Here is a 17,953-nt window from a genome sequence, read left to right as displayed (position 1 = left end):
TAATGATTAACTTATGTTAAAATTTGTATTAGTATTTTAATTTTAGTTTTTAAAGACTAAAGAATGCTGATAGATCGAAATGAGCTAGATTCTCACAACATAGAAACTCAAAGATTGAATATCGGCTGAGAGAAGTGCACTTCAAGGAATCTGCTTTTAATGTTCAAGGAAGAGAAACACTAGGATGTTCTATTCTGCAGGGCTGCCATTTAATTTAGCAAGAAATCCTCACTTTAGGAAGGCTTTTGCTTATGCCGCCAACAATTCTATACCTGGTTATCTACCCCCAGGATATAACAAATTGAGGACAACATTACTTCATAATGAGCGGAATCATGTGGAAAACTTGTTGCAGCCTATAAAGAATACATGGAGTCAAAAGGGTGTGACTATTGTTAGCGATGGGTGGAGTGATCCACAGAGAAGACCTCTTATTAATTTCATGGCTGTCACAGAAAGTGGACCTATGTTTCTAAAGGCCGTAAACTGCTTTAATGAGGTAAAAGATAGAGAATTCATTGCTAAATGCATCAGAGAAGTAATTATGGAGGTTGGCCCTTTAAATGTTGCGCAAGTAGTTACAGATAATGCACCGGTTTGTAAGGCAGCGGGTTTAATTATTGAAGCTGAGTTTCCTTCGATTTACTGGACTCCATGTGTTGTGCACACATTAAATCTTGCTTTGAAGAATATATGCGCAGCCAAGGATTCTGAAAAAAATAGTGTTGTTTATAAAGAGTGTTCTTGGATCACCCAAATTTCGGATGATGCATTGTTTATCAAGAACTTTGTGATGAATCACTCTATGAGATTGTCGATTTTCTCTTCATTCAGTCCCTTGAAGTTGCTTTCGGTAGCTTCAACAAGATTTGCCTCCACTATTATTATGCTAAAGAGATTTAAACTTTTGAAGACCGGACTCCAGCAAATGGTGATTAGTGAACAATGGTCTTCTTACAAAGATGATGATGTTCAAAAGGCACAATTTTTGTGAAGGCTACTTTGTTGAACGATACTTGGTGGGGTAAGGTTGATTATATACTTTTGTTCACCGGTCCTATTTATCACGTTCTTAGAAGAACTGATAGAGAAGCTTCATGTCTTCATCTAGTCTATGAGATGTGGGATACAATGATTGAAAATGTTAGGAATGCCATCTATAAGCATGAAGGAATATCACCTGTTGAAGAGTCAACCTTTCATCAGGTAGTGCATGGTATATTAATTGATCGTTGGACTAAGAGTAGCACACCTCTTCATTGCCTAGCTCATTCTTTAAATCCAAGGTTAATAACTTTTAAATTTATACTTTGTTACTTACATCTTTTGCGTTACATAAATTTATAAATATATATTGTTTAATGTAGGTTTTATAGTACAGAATGGCTAAGTGAAGATCCTAATAGAGTCCTTCCACATCAAGACCATGAGCTCATTGAAGAAAGAGATAAATGTTTTAGAAGGTTGTTTCCTGATGCAGACGAAAGGAGGAAAGTGAATACAGAGTTTGGAAACTTCGCAGATGGAAGAGCAGGTTTTGACAATCATGATGTTATGGTTGATAGAGGTATAATGGAGCCAAAAGTATGGTGGTTGGCTCATGGTGCTCGAGCTCCAACACTTCAAAAGGTTGCTCTTAAGCTACTTGCACAACCTTGTTCATCATCATTTTGTGAAAGAAACTGGAGCACATATTCATTTATTCATTCTCTGAAGAGAAACACGATGGCACCACATAGAGCAGAAGCTTTAGTTTATGTGCATAGTAACCTCCGACTTCTGTCAAGGAACTCTCCCCAATATAATGAAGAGGAAACTAAAATGTGGGATGTCACTGGAGATGAGTTTGGATCATTGGATGATAATGGATTTCTTGACATTGGTGACTTGTCTTTAGATGAGCCAGACATAGAGTCCGATTATCTCAATGAGGAGTGACTAGGATATAATTTCATCATTTTGTTTTAGATTATTTTTCTTGATTGAAAGTACTAAGTTTATTTTGGTTAATTTTTGTCTTTGTTTGGTTGATTGAAAGTTTAAATAAACATGAATTATGCCTCTCGTTTTAGACTTTTTATAAATTATTCTCACAAAATACTTTATTTTATTAATATATAAAATATATATAGCCGTGTCCGTGTCCTACGTTTTTTTAGATTAGCCGTGTCCCGTGTCCGTGTCCGTGTCGTGTCCCGCGTCCGTGTCCGTGCATCATAGAAGTGCACACATATAGCATTAAACAATGTCTGAAATCCGATTATCTTCCTTTTTTTAAGTAAAATTGATTTGCAAAACGTCAAGCAAGATTATTTCGTCAAAAGTCACAACTATGTTTATACTAAAAAACCTAACTATCATATGGTGCAACCTTGATCAAAAGAAATCTCAATAAGCATGATAGCAAATATTAACTCAACTTCATATATAAGCAATCACATTTCCAATGAAAAAAGAAAAAGAAAAAAACCAACATTGATTGAGTCTTGATAATTTTCATGCAAGAACTTGGTTCAACAATCAAGTTTATTTGTTCAAAAAACAAACTGAATTAAAGAAAGATTGATTTCTGCATGATAAACGTATAAAAGAAAATCGACATACAATATATCAGGTATCATTGATCTTGCAAGAACTCGCTTGTTTGGTTCTATTGAGACAGTGACTCATTCCCACTTATAGGCTCCAACTCAAAACTATCCAAATCTTTCTCTAAGATAGAATATGATCTTCATCAGAATTTAGGGACTTGTAGAGTTCTTCTTCATGAAATTTGACATCTCTACTAATATTGATGCATCTATTATTTTCAATGCACCAGATCTTTTATCCTTTTACTCCATTAGGGTATCCAACAAAATAGCCCTTCTAAGCTGTAGGCACCAATTTTCCCTCATTGACATGATAATACACATTGCAACCAAAAACTTTATAGATGGTGATGGAATCATGTTTATGAGATAACATGTTGTATGAGCAACTTCAACTTAGAATTTAATTGGCATGCCTGAATATGATAATATGTACGTACATCATTCTTTCAAGAATGGTGCTATTCATTCTTTCTCCCAATCTATTTTGTTGAGGTGAATGCCTAACAATTTTGTGTCTGGTTATACCTTGTGGCTTACAAAATGTTGAGGTGAATGTCTGCATTTGAAGGAATTGATACCTTTAATTATTTTGTAATGATTGACTTTTTAAATTCATTGGATAAGTGATGTATCTAGTCTATATTTGTAGAGGGCCGTTCCTAGAGTTTTACGGGCCTTAGACATAGTATGGAAAAAGGACCCTTTGTATTATATAATAAATTTGTTTCTTCTGATAAATGAATAATTAACATTATATAAGATTTAAACAATTTACAACAAAAACAATATACTTTGTCAACATGTTTGCAATAAACTAGCCATTTTCGAGCACTAATCTCACCATTACTTAATTTTCTTGAATAATTTGCATATGAGAAATGCCTAAAATATTTGTCATTGGGAAAATTAAGATTCATTTCTCTAATAGGCCCCTTTTCAACTAGAATATCCTTTGAGGTGTTATCAAGATTCTCCCAATTTCTTGTATCATAAATATCAAAATGAGGAATTTCTTATTCACAATCATCACCAAGATTTTCAATATTATATGCATTTGGCACATCATTAGAAACATTTGAATTATCATTAATTTCCTAATTTTCATTTTCATGATCCAAATTTTCATTGTTGTTGTTTTCTAAATTTGGCACATCATTAAGAACATTTTCTTGGGTATCTACCTTTTTGAAAATAAATTTATCAAGAGCTCCTTGTTTTCGCTTTTCACTACCACATAAATGTTTTTTAGGCAACATCTCAAAATAAATCAAATACTCAATAGAAATATACAAACAAACAAACAAAAAACCATAAAAATAGTGAAGTAGAGAACAATAACACCTTAAAAGCAGATCGAAGTTTTAACACCTGAAAATAAAAGCGCAACAAAAAAAAAATATATCAACACTTAATTAAACAAAAAAAAAATTGAATTGAAAAAAAAAAGTAAAAAAAATCAAATTGGATTGATATAATGATATTCACGAGTACTTGAATTGGAAAAACAAAAATAAAAAAATTGAATTGAATTGATAATTTGATATTTACGGAATCTTGAAGAATATCGATGTACAATACTTGAAGTTGAATCATAAATCATGTTATATGCAAAAATCAAGAATTTAATTGGAAAAAGCATAAATCATTCAATTAGAAATTTAGAATTCAACATCTGAAGCAATTAGAGAATTGAAACAATCATTATCAAAGAGAATTGAAATTAGAAAGAAAGAAAAAACATAAACCTAAAACAATTCACCTGAAGAGAGAATGGCTGATTTTAGAAGTTTTTGGTTTTTTTTTTTTGACAAAGGAAGTTTTTGGTTTTTATTAGGTTTCTTTTTTCATCTTTCTAATTGCACAAAAAGAGTTTTTGTTTTTGTATATTGGGGGGCCTAAAGAACAATTTCATTTTTTTTACTTTATTTGGGCCTTTTAACGTTTTTTCCCCTGTTTTTTACATGCTGGGCTGAGAAAAGGATTCTGGCTTGGGCCTTCTGATACGAATTTCTATAAGCACCCCACCTTTTTACTTAGATTTGAAATATACACCCCTATAAAAAAAAATTTAGGGCCCCCTGTGGGCATGGGCCCTAGGCCGTCGCACTCCCGACCTATGCCCAGGGCCGGCCCTGTATTTGTAACAAGATATATTAATTATTCAATGTACCCAAAAAGTCAATTGTTTCTTATAATAAAGACCGAAGAGAGTATTATTTTAATCATCCATCTATTCCATTAAATTCACATTAAAGTCATCAAGACTCAAAGTCACCAAATATTTTTCAAAAGATAGAGCCTTAATCACATAAGAATGACTAGTGTCATTGAAATGTGACAACCGAAGGTTGGTTCCCTACTTCTCTCCCCTTGTATTGATGCTACTACTAATAATGTATTACATAATTTTTTTTTAGGGATATTAGTATATTGCATAGTCTTATGTGCCAACTCCGAATAAAATATACTGACTATGCACTTACGCTGCTATATTGGCCCAAATATATCATCACGTGCAGGAATATAATAGTATTTCCTTTTACGTGCATCCCAGTCCCAGTGTCATCTTCATTTGACAAATACCACCTACTTTACGTACTTTATTATTTTGGATAGGACGAAATCTTAACAATATTGGATTAGGATTCTATGTTAGATTGGTTGTAACAATAAATAACGTATAAACCAATAAAAAATATTGGCTAATTATTTAATTAAGCAAGTTGGAGGCTTGATTAGGCATCAGTAAAAAAATTACATCTTTTTTGACCAAATCTCAAAATGATGTATTTGATCGTGGGCTATTTTATAAATAAATCAATAAAAAATTGAAAAGTTCAATAGCGTACACCCTATCCCTTTCTTCAAAAGTGTGTTTGTGTGCATGAATCTTTACCAGATACTTATTCAATTATCTTAACATTAGTAAATCTAATTCCACGTTTTTGTTGCGTAAAATAAATTCATCATTTTTACTCACGGATGATCTTTTCTTTTTTTGACCAAAAAAAATATGACGAGAGGATGGTGTCACAATTAAGATAGAACTATTACTCGGAATTGAAAACCATATTAGTAATTATGGAATCTCAGGGATAAAGATCATAATGAACAACAAAAAATAGTGAATAAGAGTATTCATGCGAGAGATACCCACATAAAATCATTATAGAATGAACATAGATTTTTTTTTGATAGAAATGAGGGCGTAAGCCCGAAAACAAGGAAAAACTACATAGAAATTAACCGAGGGGTAGCAATCCCCATAATATCAGCTAAAAGTAAATGTCTAATTTGAGTCGGACATGACTCATATATCTTCAGATTATAATCCAAAGAGCAAGCAATGTTGGCTAAAGCATCTGCACACCGATTGGCCTCTCGATAAGAATGAGAAACAACAACGTTCCAATCCATCTCCAATAAGCGACGAATTTTATTAACCAATGCTCTACCCAAGCGACTATCTGTCACACCTTCCTTTATAGTCTTCTCCACACTAACACAATCTACATTCAATTCAACTGCTTAACCAACTGCTGTACATAGAATGAACATAGATTGATAAAACATAAATAAAAGAGTACAATGATGAGAGTTATTTATAGGGATGAGTTAATTTAACTAACTCGATCTTAACAACCTAACCAACCAACTAACCATATTTCACCTATCAACTAACTTTAGTTTATTCACAATACTCTAATAAACCACTTGTAAATGTATTTCTTTTTATATCCATCCAAGAGCATTACCGACTCAAGATCCAAATCCAAGAGCAATAGGGTGAGGGGTATCACAATACAAGATAGAGTAATAATTTGGAATGAAAAACACTTACAAAAGTATTTATATTTATTTTCATTCAATAGCACTATGGAGCTCGAACTCGAGATATGAACTCAAGACCTGTTTTTTTAGCACTAGACCAAATACTTGGATCACTTATACCGAAACTATATTTTGACAAAAAGAATATATTGAAGCTTTATTTTGCTAAAAGTGATTATATAAAATTGTACAAATATATATATATATATATATATATATATATATATATATATATATATATATATATATGTATGTATGTATGTATGCATGTATGTATGTATGTAAGTAAACATGTGATTATGTGCAACTAGTCTAAATACCCGGCGTTGCCCGGGTTAATTATTATAAGCAAATTTTTGTGTTCGGGCAAACATAAATATATTAGGTTGAAATAATTTAAATTTATAAATAAAATTCGTTAAACAACATAACATATTAATGGTTAAAATCCTTTAACTAACAAATATTGACTTTAGTTTCGCACCTAAATAAGCTATCAATACTTGGCTTATAGTGGTAGAAAATAATATTCATAGTCTGCATCATAAATAAAATAATATGTTAAAAGGTATAATACTTTGCCATAAAATAAAATTTTAAAGACGTATGAAAATAAAGAAGTATGAGAATATTTGGTTTGAAGTTATTGGACTTCAGGAATATTAACATTAATTATTGTAAAAAAAAAGTCTACATAAACAATAGATATATACAAACGATAACAAAACATGATAGGAATGAAAAGCGAGCAGAAATATTAGGGATTACTGCATTTTAGAGGGAATTTGTTAGGTTAAAGTGATATACTGAATTTTAGATGGAATTTGTTAGGTTAAATTGCTGCTAACCTAATACAGCATTTTAAAGGGAAATTATTAGGTTAAAGTTGCTGCAGACCTAATAAAATTTTTTTAAAAAAAGTAAGAGGATATGAATAAAATTGGTGCGATGCATTTTTTTAGATGAAATTTGTTAGGTTAAATAATTGCAAACCTAATAAAGCAAATGAGCGGGAAAAAATTAGGTTAAATTGTTGCAGACCTAACAAAATTAATAAATAAGGTAAAATTAGGTTAAATTGCTGCAGACGTAACAAAATTAATAAATAAGGATAAGTGTAGAAAAAAAAAGGCAAGAGGATAGAATGTTGGTGCGATGCATTTTTTTAGATGGAATTTGTTAGGTTAAATAATTGCAAACCTAATAAAGCAAAGGAGCGGGAAAAAATTAGGTTAAATTGCTGCAGACGTAACAAAATTAATAAATAAGGATATATGAATACTTATGCGTTAACTTGTGTTAAATGCAATTATAACCACTTGCATGTGTTTGTTCTATTCGGTGCTATTTTTCACATAACTTGATTACTTAATTAAGGACTACATTAGAAAAAATACATCAATTATTTCCGTGAGTTTAGTTCAGATAGTAGATAGTAGAGATAATGCATTTTATATGCAGTTGTCGGGGTTTGAACCCGAAACATCTCACTTCTTCATATTTAAAATATGTGAACTCTAACCACCAGACTACTTAAAAAAAAAATCAATTTTTGAGGGACCAAATATCAAAATCTTTATCTTCCTCTACTATATCCTATATTGTTTTAGTTATTTTATCTTTCCATATCACGTTGCCTTTTTGCATGCCTGCTTGTTAATTTGATACCTTACACTGCTCCTTGTATCCTTACGCAAATTTATTGACTAATTTCAGGGCACGTGCATATGCTTTGACAATGAACTAGATCAAAGATAAATGTGAGACCAAATTTCCTAACGACACATTTCGTAGTAATTTTGTGACAAATAAATAGTCAGGCAACAACTTTGACACGTATTTTCATCCGTTAGAGATTGGGACCAATCCTGATCGAAAGGAAAATAAATCTTATTCAAAAGGTTGACCAAATTCCCTACTCATCAAAAGATAACTACTATATTCAACCGTTCTTCAAAAAACTATATTCAACCGTTCTTCAAAAAACTATATTCAACCTGTATTTATCTATACGTAGAAGAAACTGTATTTATCTCGTAAAATACATCGTTTTTGACCAAATCTCATAAACTACATACATATTCACACGTGGTAATGTTTTTTCTTTAAAGTGTGAATTCATCATTAAAAGGTTGTTGATTCGAATTATTTTTCTCCCTTAGTCTTCTTATATAGCTTAAATATAACACGTAAAAAAAAAAAAGATACGTATGTACTATTATAAAATTAAAGATAATAGGCATATTCTTCATCAAAAAAAGATAGGTATATTAATAACGGGATCATATATACTCGTACTTTTCTTCTATGCAGTTTCTTTTTTGATTAAAGTTTGGTTTTTTATGCAGTTTCCAAGAGTAAATTAAAGATAATAATAGGTTTATTATTAAGGGGATCAGAGGGTATGCCAACCCAAAACAACAATATCTATTATAGGTAACAATAGAATCTACCAAGAGCAAAACACCATCGACAACAAAATAACAAACAAGCTACTACCTACTCAAACAAGTGAGAGTATATATCAGCAAACCATACATATTATAATATAGAAATGGAGTACTCTTAGATCTTGCAAATCTGAAATTACAACCATCATGCAACTCCTACAATTATCGCATAAATGACCAAATGCCAGAAGCCAAATTAACCTTGTTGAGGACTAGAATCCCAAACTACTAGCTCTCAAATTTTGCACACTACTTGGGGGAGCTATTTTTCTTTAACAAACAAAACTAAGTCATCTAATACAGCTCAATATTATCAAATATACAAACCAAATGCTCCACCCAAACTAGAAAAATTGCTACTTGGATATACACTGTTGTAATATCACTCATAATGTAAGACTATGTTGTTGTATAACTCAGCTTATTTAAGTTGAAGGATTTTAGGAGTAGAGGAGTTAAAGGTTTAAAGTTCAAGTCTTAAAAATACAAAATATACTACCTAACAAGTAATATACTAAACCTTAAACCCCTGGTCCCTAAACCCTAATAATTTTTTTTTGCAAATGATAGAAAAACTCTATTAATATTTATCATTCAAAAAACTCATAATAATTTTTTTTTGCAAATGATAGAAAAACTCTACTAATATTTATCATTCAAAAAACTCATAATGTAAGACGTATCCTACCGTGGATTTTACCAAAAACCACCTACACAATGCGACCCTTTATATGCTCAATCATGTTCACATAACTTATGCATTTGCAAAAATACACTCATTTTCGAAACTAATTAACTATATGGTCGGACCAATTTCTTGGAAGAATTTATCCTTTGTAATAAAATTCTAGTCAAATTTAAACATGCAAGGTGATTATCGAGAATTTGAAAGCTAACTCCTTTCTTGAACATTTTTTTTTGTTATAAATAACCATGCTAATATATTTTTTATGGCTAAATGACACTTTTGAAACCCAAATTTCCAAAAAGAAGTTAAATAATTGAAGCAAAATTTCAAGAAAGAAAATGTGAGATCCATAGTGATGAGAGCTTTTCTTTTCAACAGAGAGATTTTTTAGTTTACTTTTCAAGTCGATAGAGAGATTTTTTGAAAGAGACTTTATTCTTTTTTCGTTGATAATTTTATATTTTTGGAATAGTGTACAAGAGTCCCTTTCTCGGTGCAGAGAAAGTATTTGACTTTTCGACACTGATTAAAAATTAATTAATCTGCTCTTTTTTTACATGTTATAGCATATGTTTAATTTAACGTCCTAGGCCTGCTCATTTATTTACATGTTATATATTTATTTGTCTATGATATAGGTTTTCAAAATAATGATTTGATTTTCCTAAGGTGAGCAATTCATTTTAGAATGTAAAACGAATAATATCATCCGATAATTAATACACTCTCCGGTCACTATTATAAGCATTTTAGATTCATTCATTAAATGATGCGTGTTGTCTATAATAAATACCATATACATCATTAATTGAATGAATTTAAAATGAAATTTTTTGCCTATATTAGTAACCGAAGGGTGTAATAAATATGGTACTTCATACCAAATTATTGTAGTTCAAATCACAAATATCTATTTACTCATATGCTACCTGACAAAAAAAATTAATCAATCAATTTAAGTTAGGGAGTCCAATTAAATAATGAGTCATAGATATTATCAAAAAAATAACGACTCATACAATACAAGGAACCGCGTGTTGAAATTTAATTTGACTAGAAAAATGTGCAATAGAAGCCTGCCACACAAGTTTTTCTTTCTTATATAAGAAGCAACGCTCGTTTGCATTGTTTCCATAACCTACAAAAGCGATTATAAAATAAGCACCTATGACATTAAGCATGAGATATCTCCTATTTTCTCTATTGTTGTCTTTAGCTTCAACATTCATCATTACTTTAACAGAAGGTCAAGAAATAATTAACACTGCACCATTGCAAATAGGTTCATTGAATAGGAATGATTTTCCAGAAGGCTTCATATTTGGCACAGCATCTTCTGCATATCAATATGAAGGTGCAGCAAGTGAAGGTGGAAGAGGACCAAGTATATGGGATACTTTCACTCATAGATATCCTCAAAAGATCAGTGATGGAAACAATGGAGACGTTGCGGTTGATTCGTATCATCGATATAAGGAAGATGTTGGAATCATGAAGGATATGAACTTGGATGCATATAGATTTTCCATATCTTGGTCTAGAATACTCCCAAGTAAGTCAATTTTATACCAATTGACTATTCTCAATTAAACTTAGTTTCTTTTCACCAACCATATTTTTTATTTTTTTTTTATAATTTATGCAGAAGGAAAACTAAGTGGTGGAATTAATCAAGAAGGAATTGACTATTACAATAACCTCATTGATGAATTGGTGGCAAATGGTAAGAATACAAACTTCATTTTCAATTATTGTAGTATTATTATTTTTATTTGCATTTTAGCATTTTTCCAAAATAGCCGTCTTATGTAAAAAAAATTGCAGGTTTACAACCATTTGTAACTCTTTTTCATTGGGATCTTCCTCAATCTCTAGAAGATGAATATGGCGGTTTCTTAAGTCCTCTCATCATGTGAGTGATACAATTTCAAATTTTAATCTGAAAATTTATTTTATATAGTTATGAAAATGTTTCCTATTCATCTTTTCATACCTCCAACTACAGAAAAGACTTTCAAAACTACGCGGAACTTTGCTTTAAAACATTTGGAGATAGAGTAAAACATTGGATAACTTTGAACGAGCCATGGAGTTACAGTCAAAATGGATATGCAAATGGCGCAATGGCACCAGGTCGATGTTCTTCTTGGTTGAATCCAAATTGCACCGGTGGTGATTCTGGAACCGAACCTTATTTAACTGCACACTATCAACTTCTAGCACATGCAGCAGCTGTTAATGTCTACAAGACCAAGTATCAAGTTTCTCAAAATGGTTTGATCGGTATAACATTGATCATTAACTGGAATGTGCCGCTCTCAGATAACAAACATAATCAAAATGCTGCGGAACGAGCTACAGACTTTCAGTTTGGATGGTAAGTACAAAGATAAAGCTATTTACACAAGTTTGTCGCATCCAAACTTGTTTCTTTTCCATCTAGAGCTTGTTAGCCTACACTTCCGACTGTGTCACTTACATAATTCTACCATCCAAATTAACACAAGCATATCTATCTATCTATCTATCTCTCTCTATATATATACACATGATAACTTATTCCATTTCTTGTTTAATTATAGGTTTATGGATCCCTTGGCCAATGGAGATTATCCAAAAACCATGCGAGCATTGGTAAGATCACGATTACCAAAGTTTACTAAAAAGCAATCTAAGCAAGTCAAAGGTTCATTTGATTTTATTGGCATAAACTACTACTCTTCTTGCTATGTTTCTGATGCACCTCAATTAAGCAATGCAAATTCCAGCTACCTAACAGATTCTCTGTCTAGTTTTTCATGTAAGCACTTTTAGCTTACTGCTATCTTGTATTTATTGATTGTTTAATTAGTATTATAAATTTAAATGATGGTATATTTTATATTTTTGTGATTGCAGTCGCACGAGATGGAAAACCAATTGGTCTAAATGTAAGTTTATACGTTAAAAATTGCAACATCTTACTTTTTTTTTTGGTTTTCTGTTATTGTGTAATTAATAATCTTGTTATATGTGTATTTAATTTCAGGTTGCTTCAGAATGGTTGTATGTTTATCCAAGAGGAATTCGAGACTTTTTGATATACGCTAAAGAAAAATACAACAATCCTTTAATTTATATTACTGAAAACGGTACGCAAATCGTGCATGTATCATATTGAAACATATTTTCGTTATATAACGAAACTATGTATGATAATTCAAATTTTCATGTGTAGGTATAAATGAGTACGACGATCCATCATTATCAGTTGAGGAATCTCTTTTAGATATTTATAGAATTGATTATCATTACCGTCATCTCTTTTATCTTAAAGAGGCAATCATGTAAGTAATATATTGAAATATCTAAAGAGTAGTCTATTTCATTTTTTGCATGGAATTTAACTATATGATATTATTTCTTTCAATGAAATGCAGGGCTGGTGTAAATGTAAAGGGATACTTTGCATGGTCTCTGTTGGATAATTTTGAATGGCACAGGGGTTATACTGTGAGATTTGGAATGATTTTCATAGATTACAAAGATGGTTTGAAAAGATATCAAAAGCTCTCAGGATTGTGGTTCAAGAATTTTCTCACATCAGAGAACAAAAAAGTTTACATAGATTCCATTTAACAGTGCTACAAAATTCTTTATAAACACCATAGTTGTTGTTGTAAACACAATAATTTCATTTAATTATTTCATTGTTTAAATATAAGAAGGATACTATTTGTAATTGTATGTAAATATATTATTATAATTGATATTATTTGATGATTCTACATATATCTTGTAATTTCATTTTGCATGACTAGTCCCTTCACAAACTGAAGAATTTTTCCATTTTAACCAAGTTGTGATTACAAAAAATCTACTAGGGTATGTTTATGTCAAACATGAATATACCATTAGGCATCTCAAAATATGGTTTATACCTTTTAAGGAAAAAATAATTCCTAAAGTATATTATTCTAAATTGAAAATATTCTAGTCCTCTTGAAACGACTTACAACCTAAAACCTGAGGAAAACAATCTGCCACTATTAAACTAAATATAAGTTCGACAGATGAGGGATTGACTCTTAATCTCGAATAACCTTTGAGGAGATGTGTTGCCACATGTGATAAGGCGTATAGGAACAACTGCTACCAACACGTGTCTTCAAGATCCTATTCCTTCAATGAGGCTGAGGGAAGGGACTATGAATGGTGCAGTTCAGAATGTTGCAAATGCTGGTAAATCAAATGTTGGGTCCTCCATAATGGTTAATATGGATGGTCGTATCAATGCGGTGCTCCATGAAATTAGTGCTATCAAAACAGGTATCCTTGTTGCTCAACTAAGCATTCTCACGAGGCCAAGTAAGCCTTGCTTGGGTCTATGCTTCCATATGCTACTACTCCTATGCTTACAAATGGTGTGCAATAGCCATGTCAAGTTGTTCTTATGTTGCTGGCCGCAAATGAAAATGATATGGGTGGGAATAATTCTCTTGCTGCTATTGATGTTGAAACAGATGCCTTTGGGATTGAACTGAAGAAGCATAAGCGCATTAATGTTGTTAAAGACTAGAATGAAGACAACCAGTCTAAGTCTGAATTTGAGTCTACTGTTGATGGAGATATGGGGAATAATCCTTTAGGTGTTGATGTTAGAGTTGGGGGGATGTTGTAATGTATGTTAACAATCCTATGTATGATGATCAAGTTATAACGACATGACCTATGAGTTGGTGTGCTGAAGACATGTACTCTTAGAGCATAGATCATTTTAATAAGTTGAAACTTGATATTAAGGAGTGTAGCCATCAATTGAACAATGCTCGTAATATTAATTCTGGTGATAATCAGACTCGGATGCTTCCCGTTAGGAAATACGTGAATAGGTTGCTTATGCAGTAAGATGCGTATTAGCGTCAAAGAGCTAAGGCACGTTGATATAAAGACGGAGACCATAACACCAAATATTTTCATGCATCTGCTACAACAAGGAAAAGGTAAATAAAATTGCTTCTCTTGAAGATTATCATGGTAACAAATTTTTGATAGTCAAGGTATGAGCTCTAATGACAAATCATCTTACGTTATTTTTAGCATATTTTTTTACTCATTTTAGTTATGATTTGACCCAAATTAAAGGAGTTCTAGAACAATTTCCTATGGTTTATGGGATATTTTGTAATGTTTTTATATTGAGTCATGTAATTCTAGCCTAATTACAACCAAATGCCCATTACTTGAGGTGTGACATAGTCAAACTTGCAAAGCCTACCTTAAACTTGGAATACTCCCCCAATCCTTTCCGCCATCTTTATGGACACACTCAACCCTTCCACAACAAGGAGAAAAAGGAACGATGTTAGATGGTCTCCCTGCGGGGTTATGTTTGAGCAATGTTTCGCTAATTCTAGCCTACTATAGAGTTTTTCGTCCTATTTTGTCTTGCTAATTCCTAAGGTGGACTCTCCACTTCACTTGGGAGATTTTCACCTCATCTCGCTTCTAAGGTCTCTCAACAAGGTGGTTGCGAAAGTTTTGGCAGGTAGGTTGACTTGTGATATAGATAAGATAATCTCAGCCGTAATGCTATGGACAATCTCTCAAACTATCCTTTTGACACTTGCTTTTTTATTGGCCCACGTCACTCTCTTTGCAAACTCTATCACCGGGTAACCGGCTAAGCCATTGCCTATAATAGCGTGTTCTCTCTCTTCTGCCATCTGAAAGGTTTTCTCACCCAATACCTGTTCCCACTGTCTTCTTTGTTTATCCTACCAGCACCAAGTTTGCGATTAGGATCTACAGTTCAAGGGTTTAAGATCATCTTCTTCGTTAGATCTAAGAATCTATAATCCCAACAAGTTCAAGGTCATTTTCGTCATCAAGATCGAAGAGATTATGTTGTTATTTTAATTCTATTTGATTTATGGTTGTTATTAGTATGAATCCATAAATTTAGAGCTTGCCTCCATAATTAATTGATGCAGTTTTTCATAAAAAGGATTAATTTCAGGGTCTGAGTGAGAAAAAAAAGAAAAGAAACCTAGGGACTGTGAAATAGAAACATGGAATCTTTGACTGGGTATATTGTCTTCTGGATTTAATGTAGAATGAAAAGAAAGTCCTGTGAATTTTAATTTTTATTCAGTTTTTTTCTAAAAAAGTTCTTTTGATTGTTTTTATTTTGCCCTTTAATTTGAGATAAAGTTTGAGACTTGAACAAGCAAGAACCTTACTGTCATTGTGGAGTTATGTCATGTTAATTAGAGTCATCTTGCTATTGTAGTTGTTCGAAAGGTTCTTTTATTTGGGCAAAGAGTTTGGGGGATTCATGTAATTCCTTGACTGTGAAAAAAAAAATGAAAACTGGAATTTGAAGTGATGCGTGTGTGATTTTTTGGTTAACAATGGCATGCCTGGTTAGAGGATTAATGAAAATTTAAAATAATAAAAAGTATTAAAATATACTAAACAAGTATTAAAATATACTAAACAAGATGGATCGGTTGCCGGTTAGAGGACAATTTAAAATAATAAAAAGTATTAAAATATACTAATTACTAAACAAGATGGATCGGTTGCCGGTTAGAGGATTAATGAAAATTGATGAAATGGCCCAATAGTTTAGAGAGTAGCTAAGAGAGAGTGTTAGAGCGGTTGTGCCTAGCACTCCTCATTAATATATCTCTCTTTCTATAATTAACTGCTATAAACTATACGTAAATTTCATTAATGATTCATGAAATCTCACTCTATTATAAATATTGTTGAGGTTCATGGTATAACTAATATTGTGGAGGGTATCCTCAACAATACTTTTTTGTTACTATAATATTGGTACGAGGTTTTTATCTCCGTTTAACAATGATTAATTCTGGTTGGCAAATATCTGGGACACACAAGATAAGTTCTCCCCTCACAACAATATTCTTTTTATACGCATGAGTTTGAAATCGAACCTGAATCATAAATTTAAATGGATACCGTTTTTTATCACTTCAACCAATATATTGTTGGTCCTCCACTAATTTGTTTATTTTTCATAAAAATAAGATAGTGCTTTTTTAAGAGGAAAAGATAGTGCGTTAATCACATAAGAATGGCTAATGTGATTGAAAAGTCACAACCGAAGGTTGGTTCCCTACTTCCCTGATATTAATATTACTAATGTACTATTACATTCAACGAAATGCATAAGGATTAAACTCATAGATATATTTGACTCTTCAATATTAATGATATCTATCACGTGCAGGAATATAAATATAATGCTTCCTTTTACGTGCATGCCACGGTCATCTTCGTTTGACAAACACCACCTACTTTTACTTACTATATTATTTTGATGGGACGAACACTTGACAATATTTGATCGTTGGTTAATTTGACTGGAACAGTTAATAACGTATAGACCATAAGACCAATCAAAAATATTTTGGCTGATTAATTAATTAAACAAGTTGCAGGTTTATTCATCAGTTCTATGACCGATGAGCTTTAACTCTTAAAACATGGGTAATTATAAATAAATCAGAGTAAAAAATTGAAAAGCAGCGTATACCCTATCCCTTTCTTCAAAAATGTGGTTTGTGCATGAATCTTCATCATATACTTATTAAATTATCTTTTTTTGGTAGTGTACTTATTAAATTATCTTAACATCAGTAATGTAATTCCACGTTTTTTTTTTAAGGAAATAAGCTCAAAATTTTACTCACGGATGATCTTTTCTTATTTTGTATGTGTATATATATATATATATATATATATATATATATATATATATATATATATATATATATATATATATATATATATATATATGAATTCGATTTATGAGGGAAACAATTTTTGAACATACGTTACTTATCTTCCGACCAAACTCCAAATTATCAGAATCTCTTTCTTTGATGACACTACACGAAAAAGCCTAGTTTCACAGGGCTATCTACCAGGGGCAACTGGCAAATTTGCCAAGAGCAAGGCCTTGGCAAACCCCTGGCAAATTTTACGACGGGTAACTTGTCAAAATCCCTGACATACATCGTTACTAAAAATGCCTTTTCCTCTATTTTCTCTCATTTGAGAACAGTTTCCTTTATTTTCTCCTCTATGTGCTTGAGACATACTCTCTCTCTTTCCATCAAAAACACCACCACAACCACCCACCTTCACGGTGACCGATCTACATACTCCGACTTCTATTAGCCATGAAACCAACACCTTTGAACTTCTCTCTTCCTCCTCTTTCAAAAACCACCCAATTTATTTCAAGATTAGTGATATTTCAAAAACCCCATTTTTCAACACCTATGCGAGGACTTTTGCCAGAGCCTTGCCCCCCTCACAAGTTTCCGAGGGGTTTAACCCCGCAAATTTATTTGCGATGACCTGTTTTGCCAGGG

General features: G+C 31.9%; 1 protein-coding gene and 1 pseudogene across 2 annotated transcripts; both read left to right on the top strand.

The window, feature by feature from the left end:
* The first annotated feature begins 40 nt into the window (after nucleotides 1–40).
* LOC146930852 (putative transcriptional regulator tpeD) lies at nucleotides 41–2,084 on the top strand (annotated as a pseudogene). The gene is made up of 2 exons (XR_015006517.1): nucleotides 41–1,286; nucleotides 1,368–2,084. The product of XR_015006517.1 is annotated as a putative transcriptional regulator tpeD (transcript).
* An 8,614-nt stretch (nucleotides 2,085–10,698) lies between these two features.
* LOC146930851 (cyanogenic beta-glucosidase-like) lies at nucleotides 10,699–13,330 on the top strand. The gene is made up of 9 exons (XM_085702289.1): nucleotides 10,699–11,115; nucleotides 11,209–11,286; nucleotides 11,388–11,475; nucleotides 11,569–11,940; nucleotides 12,146–12,363; nucleotides 12,462–12,493; nucleotides 12,592–12,694; nucleotides 12,781–12,889; nucleotides 12,983–13,330. The coding sequence occupies exons 1-9, from the start codon at nucleotides 10,731–10,733 to the stop codon at nucleotides 13,179–13,181; spliced, it is 1,584 nt and encodes a 527-aa protein (XP_085558415.1). The 5' UTR covers nucleotides 10,699–10,730; the 3' UTR covers nucleotides 13,182–13,330.
* Nucleotides 13,331–17,953: the final 4,623 nt, after the last annotated feature.

The sequence above is a fragment of the Medicago sativa genome, chromosome 4 (assembly GCF_051527215.1).
Source record: "Medicago sativa cultivar Bolivia chromosome 4, Bolivia_mono, whole genome shotgun sequence".
NCBI lineage: Eukaryota > Viridiplantae > Streptophyta > Magnoliopsida > Fabales > Fabaceae > Medicago > Medicago sativa.
The sequence above is the reverse complement of the archived record's forward strand: the minus strand, read 5'-3'. Positions and strand labels throughout refer to the sequence as shown.

Bases quoted from the DNA above. Each gene is read 5' to 3' on its own strand.
- LOC146930851 (XM_085702289.1), top strand. From the start codon at position 10,731: ATGACATTAAGCATGAGATATCTCCTATTTTCTCTATTGTTGTCTTTA. The intron at 11,476-11,568 runs GTGAGTGATACA...CTCCAACTACAG, and splicing joins TTCTTAAGTCCTCTCATCAT to AAAAGACTTTCAAAACTACG. The intron at 12,364-12,461 runs GTAAGCACTTTT...TTGTGATTGCAG, and splicing joins TTCTCTGTCTAGTTTTTCAT to TCGCACGAGATGGAAAACCA.